This window comes from Nematolebias whitei, chromosome 1, assembly GCF_014905685.2.
Source record: "Nematolebias whitei isolate Nwh7 chromosome 1, NemWhi1, whole genome shotgun sequence".
Lineage (NCBI taxonomy): Eukaryota > Metazoa > Chordata > Actinopteri > Cyprinodontiformes > Rivulidae > Nematolebias > Nematolebias whitei.
The window spans coordinates 52,201,964-52,211,013 of NC_056498.1; the positions used below are offsets into that span (position 1 = coordinate 52,201,964).

Below are 9,050 nucleotides of genomic sequence, written 5' to 3' on the forward strand. Positions count from 1 at the left end.
TCTCCCTTTCCGTGGAAAATGCCCCTTCCGGCAATACATGCCCAGTAAGCCAGGCAAATATGGCATAAAAATCTGGGCAGCCTGTGATGCGAAAACCAGCTATGCCTGGAATCTACAGATTTACACAGGCAAACTTGCAGCTGGCATCCCTGAGAAGAATCAAGGAAAACGGGTAATCCTTAAAATAAATAAATATACATGGGTCAAAACTTACCCTTAACACTATAAATGTTACTATGGTTAATAATATTAAAATAACAAAATAATAAGACAAATTTATTTTAGAGATGTGTTCTAATACTTCTTAAAAAAACACTGTTTTGAGGGCATTTTTTGGCTGATTTAAGACGGGTCACAACTGACCCGTTCACATCATAAGTGCGTGCGGGATCTCGCCCCGCTAGGAAGGTTAAGAAACAAGTCTGCTGTTAAATCAATAAGTGGACCAGCTGCTTCTTCTTACAGAAGAAAAGAACAGTGAGGCTGTAAAAACCATTGCAATCAATGGAGATCAATTTTGCAAAATGCAAACGAGTTATACAGTCAAACACAATATTTCTAATAATGATTGAAAATCAAACATGGCTGTTGTAAGGTTTAAAGATTTAAAGCCACACATGCATTTTTATGTGACCAAACGTTACTTTACATACAATAATTCAGTGTCTTAAAAGCTCGATGTGTTTCTGGCTAAAAGAAGATACCCCTTTAAATATTATGTTAAATCAAATAACTTCTGGGAGATGTGGCTCATCTTTAATAAAACAATGAAAAGTTTTAGTTCAGATCTTTTAAAGTGGGGTTATGTGGAAAGATTTTGAATAATTAATATCTTACATGTTGTATATAATGTTTAATTCAATTCAGTTTATTTATATGGTGCCAAGTCACAACAGAAGTGATCTCAGGGCACTGAACAGAAACACTCACATACAATAAAAATAAAAACCAATTGGTAAAAGTTATGGTCTAAGGAAGCCAGCAGATTCCGATGAATTTTCACTTCATCACAGTCTCCCATCTTGAGCAAGCACAAAGGTGACAGTGGAAAGGAAAAACTCCCTTTTAACAGGAAGAAACCTCCAGCAGAACCAGGCTCAGGACAAGAGGTCATCTGCTTCAACCGGCCCAGGTTAATCTGATGGACTGACAAGCTAACTGAGAGAGGCTTTCTAATAACAACTACACTCTTAACACTTTCTTAACTGTTCATGCAAAGTTTGAAAACTCTAAATTGTTGTCAATTTAGAGTTCTTAAAGTTTGGACCAAATGACATGTCAGTCCATACCACACATTATATGCAATGATAAGATTCAAAGAAGTATGTTTAACTTTTATTATAAAAGTGGAGTGGCCCTTTAAGAGTGCAGAGAGAGACAGAAGGTGCAGGAGGAGAGTCCAAACTGTAAACTGTTCAACTACGGCACAGCCTGAGATTTGCTTCTGTTTATTTTTAATCTGCTTTGTTGGTGTGACTGATCTTATTGTTTTAACTATTTTTACTCTTTGCTTTATGCTTTTTAATGTTCTTTGATTTTACGTGTATAGCACTTTGACGCAGCTGCGGTTGCTTTAAAGTATATTATATATATAAAGGTGAGTAAGGTGACATCGGAAAAATATCTCCTACATATACATATACATACACATATATATATATATAATTTTTTTTCTTTCAGCTGCTCCCTTCTTCAGGGGTCGCCACAGCAATCTAACACACAAAGACTCAGCAATTATTTTTACACCAGATGCCCTTCCTGACTCCAGTTAGGAACCTGGAACAAGCCTCCACAAGTGAGACAGCATCGCAGGTGACTAATGCTACAAAATAGCATTTAACACATTTTATTTAATGTTACTGGATATATGTCACCAGCTCTTACAGCTGTTACACAATTTTTGTAGCAAATAAGCCAAAATAAGAGGGCTATGTTCTGACAAAGTAAAGTATATTAAAAATATCGGCATATCAGAAATCAGCCAAAAATCCAATATCGTACATCCCTACTAGTTTAGTTTAGTAGTTCTGCTTGGACTAGACATTAGCTGATGATTTCAGTCGGAATAAAATTTTATTTTTTTAAACTTATGTCCCCACTTAAAATAATCTGAACTATTTCTTAAAGATGCAAAACTTGTACTCTATAGTATGCGTTTGTTCATTTTTTGTAGTGCACTTTTGATGCACAAATATATGCAAACACTTGTAATCCTTGTAGAACGTAAAGTTAAGGGTAAAGAGCAGCTGGTATTAGAGCTGTCCAAAAGTCCTGAAACCTCCAGCACTCTAAACTAAAACCTCAGAGGGAAAGGTGAAGTTTCATCCAGAGCATCATTTAGGATTGATTATTCTAGCGAGATGTGAGACGTCCACCCCCGTTCAACCCCCGGAGACAATTTAGAGCTGGGAAACTCTTTCTGTATTCAATATGCCATTTGGTAAAGCATGCTCACTTTTCTTTTCACTCCTTTTTTTTTTTCTCTCATGTTTGCAAAGTCATTTCCAGTGAGCGAGAAAACCGTGAATCTTCTGCGAGCTTCAACATATGTTTGGGAAATTTATAGGACTGAATCTTGAGAAGAACTTGATAACAAGACTTTTCCCATCAAAAACATAATATAAGGAACCAATCTTCTTATTTGAACCTGCAGAAATATCAAACTGCTCGGCAAAATCTGAAGAAGCTGTGCTATGTTTGTGTCTCCCGTGTGCATATTTTTGTAGATCAACACTGAACGCCACATCTCCTCCGTCGCTGCAGACACGTGACAAAGAGGCTTTTCCAGTCATCCACGTGTAGATACTTGAAAGCTATGTGTAGAAAAATAGACTTTTAGGAGTACTCTGTTTTATTTACAGCTATGGCTTTACCATAATGGCATGCAGAAAAAATAAAAATAAAAACAAAGACAGGCCTGAAGATTTAACTACCTGAGTCATCTTCTCTATTCCTCTTGCCGAGACTACAAGGGGTAAGGGAAAATTTTCAGCTGTATGCACTAAAATAGCTCCAGTTTTAATCAACACCTTACTGTAAAAAGTCGTTTTTAAGACATTCCATTGTTTTTTTTACATTTTTATGTACATTTCTAACATGTCCATTATTCACAGTGTAAGAGTGGTGAGCGTGAGGAAGGAGCAAAGATCTGCACGGGAAAGGAAGCAGGAGGGTTTTTTTTTTTATTTGCTGCAGTGCATTTAAAGTGAAATGACAAGGAAATAGAAAAGAGTGGGTTGGAGAGTGAGGGGATGGGGCTGGGGACATAGATGCTGAAGATGGATGGCTGCAGCCGATGAACCCTTGGCCGTTATTTTGCAATGCACATGAATTTGGATCTAAAGCGGGCCGATTAATGCCACCACCACTTCCCACTCCTGTTGCTATCAGCTCCCCTCACTGGTCTGCCTCCTTCATCACTGTCATCAGGACAGTTTAAGTACCAACTTCTCCTGAGTCGTGATGTTCACACGCACCAAACGGCATCACATGGCTTTAAAAATCATTAAAGAAAGAGCAGCCAGCGATAACAACATTGATCGTTCAGCCCGACAGGAGAGAACTATGTTGTTCCTGTTTGGTACACATAAACTTCACCTTTGAAGTGAAATAAAAAAAAATGATTTAGCTTTTACAAACAAAAAATATATAATAACGAGTCAGTGCAAGAGAGAAAATAAATCATTCAAGGATTAAATTTTCTTTAGATTGCTTCCTTCAAATGGAATATTTAATATTAATGGGATAAACTATCACTGGCACGCAAACGTCTGGCCAATGCTGATCAAAGTTTCTAAAATTGTGAATAATTAGGATGTAAAAACTGACCTGATTATTAAAATAAGACATTTAACTAAACACAGTTATTTTAAAACCATACAAATTTATGAAAGTTATATTTTGTTGCACTCCAATGCAGCCATTTAGGCAAGCATTACAACCTTCAAGTAGTTTCGTTTGTTCGAAATAATTCTTTCGGTTCTTCTTTTCAGCATTTTCTTTGTGAAAATGTTAAATGCTGTTTGGCAAACGTTATACCTTTTATTTTATTTTCACATAAAATTGATTATAATTAGGAAAGTAAAAAACCTAAATGTATCTAAAGTTGTATTCTAATTTGTGCAATCATACATCCAGTAATTATTAGTTCATTTACTCTGCATCACATGCTGGAAGCAGGGTCAATCACTGACATATTTCAAAATAAAAGTCTAAATACTGGAACCTGGAAGTTGAAGCTTACAGCCCCCTGGATGGAAGTTTTAGTTAATTGTTTTTAAGGTGTAGACTTTTCTTGTTTAGCTGATTCATGTTCAAATGTTAATTTTTCTAATAAGTTAAGCTGTAATTAGTTACTTCATGCTTTTAAAAATGGTCATGTGACACAATGAGTGGAGGAGAAGGCGGGGCTTAAAGCTCTGGTGCATAGAGACTTGTTCCATCATGGCAGCTTGGGAAAAACTGGGTTCTGATGTTCTCATCAACACCAAAAGTTGGGGACGATTAGTGTAGTACTTTAACACATGTCTTTTGCATCATTTAAAACTCCTACAATATTATTTGTATAAATAATTTTGATTTAGGAATTTACGCACCACTTTTCACCCTCCAAACAAACTTTGGCTCACTACAGCCAAGGAACCCAAATTTATCTAGCCACGTTTATTTGATCTAATTTATATTTTAATTGTTTTAAATTGGCAGAGTTCAGATTTCATATATGCAGTTTTACAGAGCATCGTCTGAACCAACACTTCAAAAATGGCTGAATCCTGCAAAGAATTTTCTTTTGTTAGTCAAACACAAGTTTTCATTTGAGTAATTTTCTAAAATCACCATTCTTGGTTATATATATAATTTTTTTTTTTTCATATTTCAGTTTTACATTTACTTCTCCCATTAACTGTCATTTGAATTTAACTTTACCAACTAGCAAAACTGCTCTTTGAATAAGTTTTTGCATTTCCTTGTTGCCTGCTGCTCCTTGTTTGGCGTCAGATACCTGGAGGGCAGGTGCGTGGAGATAATGGCTCAGTCAAGAGGCAAGTTTGCCTTTTAGTGATTGTGAATGCAGCTTTGAAAAGTTACAAAACAACTGATACCTGGATGAAAATGTGTTGAGAGGTTAAAACATAAAAATTGTTTTTTTTTACTCTAATCTCTGTTCAAAATAGAGCTAATTAGTTTAGCTTTAAATCTGAACAAAAATGATATACTGTAATTTCCGGACTATAAGCCGCTAATTTTTAAGCATTGAACACCGCGGCTTATACGATGCTGCTGCTAATTTATGGATTTTTTTTAAAAACTGTTTTTTTTTACAGGCTAATGAGCTTCATGCCACCATAAACATTTAGCCTTGTACGTTTCTCTTGTGGGGTGGATCCTCCTGACTCAATGTGACTACCTGTATATATAAAGGTTTTTTTTTTTTTTATCTGAACAATGAAATTACCAAACAGGTCACAGTGAAGTTTTGGGGGGGGGGGGGGGGGTTAGGATTTTTGTTGAATTTAGCAATCAATGACTTCCTGGTAAGCTCCTGTATTTTCCTTTTTTACCTGTAGTGCTACTGGCACTGTTAAGAAAAAAACACTGTACGTATTTGTGTATGTCACCGGTACGTATTTAATTAAAAGTTTAAAATATCTTTCTGTGAAAATAACTCATGTTACAACATGGACACCTGCGGCTTATAGACAAGTGCGGCCTATATAAGTACAAAATAAGTTGTTTATTTTTAATTTAGTGGGCGTGGCTTATATTTGGGTGCGCTCAATAGTCCGGAAATTACAGTAGTCTTGATTTTATATGTTTACATTTGTTTTGACCAAACTTTTGCATACCATTGTAATTTATCTCCTTCTTTGACTTCTTCACTCATTTATAATTTATTCCATTTTGCAAAAATATTCTCTACACTCGGCATTCAGTGAGTAATTAAATCACTAATAGTGTTAATTTCCTTCAAAGACATTTACAAGCTTTCAAACCGAACAAAAAACAAGTCAAACGACGTCATTTTTCATACCCTTCAATGCAACATCTCTGGCCGTAAAAACATGGGCTGAGCTGATAAGTTGGCCAGTTTCTCTCTCCAAGAAATAGAATTTCATTCTTCGTTTTTGCTCTTTTCTGCTAGAGAGAGGAAATTACTCTTTGTGGCCTGTTATAGTAGCACAGGAAAACCGCCCTGGATGTCAACCCTTCTTAAATCAGTGACATCACGACTGTGCTCAGAAAGCCTGCTTCCCACAGTCGGACCCAGAACAGAAATCAATCACTTCAGAAAAGGAATGGGAGTGTGGGGGGGAATGGGTTTTGCAGACCCAAGGGAAGGTTTAGAGATGGTGCAAAATGCATGAGAGGAATAATGCATAGATTGGTGTGTGCTAAATCATTCAGCGATTATACTTGTTTTTATCAGCATTCAGTATGTACATTCAAATGAATGGGCCCAAATCCCAAGACGGTAAAAAGTGTGCCGTGTAATTCCCTTGGCTCCTTTCCAGCACAACGATTCAGTCATAAAAAATCTGATTTACTGAGAGCGTACAGCTAATGATGTCCTCTGCATTCAAACACTGATAATTCCAGGGACTCACAGCAGTTTGTTTTGTTTTGAGCTTTGAGGTTAATAAAAGTGATGTGTAGCCACCATGCTTATGTTTTTTTATCGACTCTGTGGTTCTCTCTCATGCCATCATCATGAAATCATTACTAAACTATTCACTACCATTTTCTGTGTTATCTCTGCGAGTTTTTACTTTCACTCAAAGGTATAAAAATGACATTTTCATGCATAAGTTACGCTGATAGTCCCTTTCAAAAGCCTCCAACAGCAGAGTTCTGAGTGAGAAAAGCTCCTATTCCTGTTTTCTGCCTCTCGGTCCCTTCTACCTAGAGTTACTCGTCTCTGCCAGCCTGTTGTTCATGATCCCAAGTGCCCCAACCCCCCCAGAGAAACCATTGCTGCGCGAACTGCCACAGACTGTCCTGGGGTAACCATTGGCTGACTCAGATAGCTGCTTCTGCATGATGGCTAGCGACACCTTGCTAGAGGCTGCCAGGTCTTTCATGGAGATCATTTCCCCCGATAGCCTCCGTCCCTCAGTGTCACTATCGCACGGCCCATCTGAGTCGGGCGACTGGCCAAACCGACCCTGGCGACCCCTGGAGCCTGGGCGGATGGCATTGCGTCTGCCCAGGAAGGCATTGGCCTTATTGCAACGCTGGCAAAACAAGCAGCTCATTTTCTCCAGCAGCCAGTTGAGCACCTGCTTAATGACGATGGATATGACGTTAAAGAGAGAGTAAATGCAACACACGCCCATTAGCATGAAAAAGAAGTTGGCCACCCTGTAGATGCTTTGGTATTCGTAAGCGGCACTCTGGCTGCTGACAAAGTCTCCAAAGCCGATGGTGCTGAATGTGACGAAACAGAAGTAGAGCGAATCCAAATAAGCCCACCCCTCCACGGGGCTGTACATGGCCGACGCGCAGCAGGAGATGGTGATGGCAGACAGTCCCAGAATCAGCATCACGTGGTACACGGAGGGCTTCCATCCTGGGAGAGAATAGGCAGAGAAGTCATGGCGGATTCCTGGCGGGAGCAGGCCGCTGTTCCTGATCCGCCGCTCCCTCACAGCCTTCATCACCACAGCCAGGAGGGTAATGATGCGCTCCAGGAAGAGGTTAAAGAAGAGGATCGTGGCAGCGCAGCCCAAAAGTCCGTAAAAGATAAGGAACACCTTGCCTGCAATTGTCACCGGTGTAGTCATCCCAAAACCTGCAGAGACAAGAGAGACATCACAGTTAGTCTCCTGAACGAGGTCAAAAAACAAACTCACCTACTGTGGATTTCTTAAGTGTCTTCGCAAGAAAATATGTCAAAGTAATAGGTGAAAATAAGACAATCTCAAGTTTAAATTAGGTTTATACACTTTGCTTTAACACATTTCTTTCTTAACATTTGTAAATGATAGAAAGCATGGCATTTATTACAACTAATTGGTCAGAAATAAAAAAACAACAACAGCCTTGAAATAAGACAAAACTGGCAATCATTGGAGGGAATGCTTATTGCTTTTTGCCTTGCATGCCAATATAAACATTTTTAGCAGGCTCTGTTAGCCCTCAGAGTATGTATTGTAGATGACTTTTACCTACTATTATGTTAAGTTGTTGCTCAGTATATGTAAAATCGACTGTTGTAGCCATTTTGTGTTAGATGTGGTCAGTTAGTTGTGATGACCATTGTGTAAATGCTGATTCAGCACATTATGACCATTGACAAGTCTTACAGTTACCATTTACACACAGCACTTCACAACCACCCACAGACTATTAAAAATCTAAATAGTTCAACAAACAGGTTTATTTAATATTCAATATTTTTGTGGAAAATAAAACCTTCTACTGCGTAGTGGCACAAATGAGCTTATTTAAACCCCCTGAATATTACATGTCCTGCCTCAGCTGTGTGATTTGATTCAGTTTACTTCGAGTGCTGAAACTGAGGAGGAGGCTTTAAATAAGGAGCAGAGGAAAAGATGTCTCTGCTTTTTGCTCGCTGCTGTAGAAGCAATCCCAAGTCTCCAGAAGAGTCAGGTGCAGCTGTCATGTTAATACGTGCTGAGCAGAGTCTGAGTGTGGGAAGGTTAAATATTCTCTCAGCAATTAAGCTGGCTCTCCTATTAAAGGAAAGCAATAAAACTAATAAAGACAAATGATTGGTTCTTTTTTTTTTATGACTTAAGAGGAGATAAGTTGCAAAACTGTCCCACGAACAGTTCTTTTTTTATTTACTTTTCTGCAAAAATCACAGGTTTATTATCACTTGCCTTTCATGGTTGTTGGTGATCATGTTGTTTCCTCTGTGTGTGTATTTCATTATTTCATTCACCTGTTAAAGTACAGTACGGATCTCTCGTTTATCGCGAGGGATCCGTAACTGAAGCCCCACGATCAGTGAAAAACCACAAAGTAGAGCTAATTTTACAAGTAGTAAGTAGTAGTTTATTTTAGTATATATGAAAATAATAAAGTAA

The 9,050-nt window shown here is 38.1% G+C and overlaps 1 protein-coding gene across 1 annotated transcript in view; it reads right to left on the reverse strand.

The window, feature by feature from the left end:
* Positions 1-6,896: 6,896 nt before the first annotated feature.
* Positions 6,897-9,050, reverse strand: part of kcnk12 (potassium channel, subfamily K, member 12) — a 35,100-nt gene continuing 32,946 nt past the window's right edge. The window contains exon 2 of the mRNA XM_037685106.1: positions 6,897-7,789. Within this exon, the coding sequence (XP_037541034.1) occupies positions 6,897-7,789 (893 nt within the window). The remainder of the gene's footprint in view (positions 7,790-9,050) is intronic.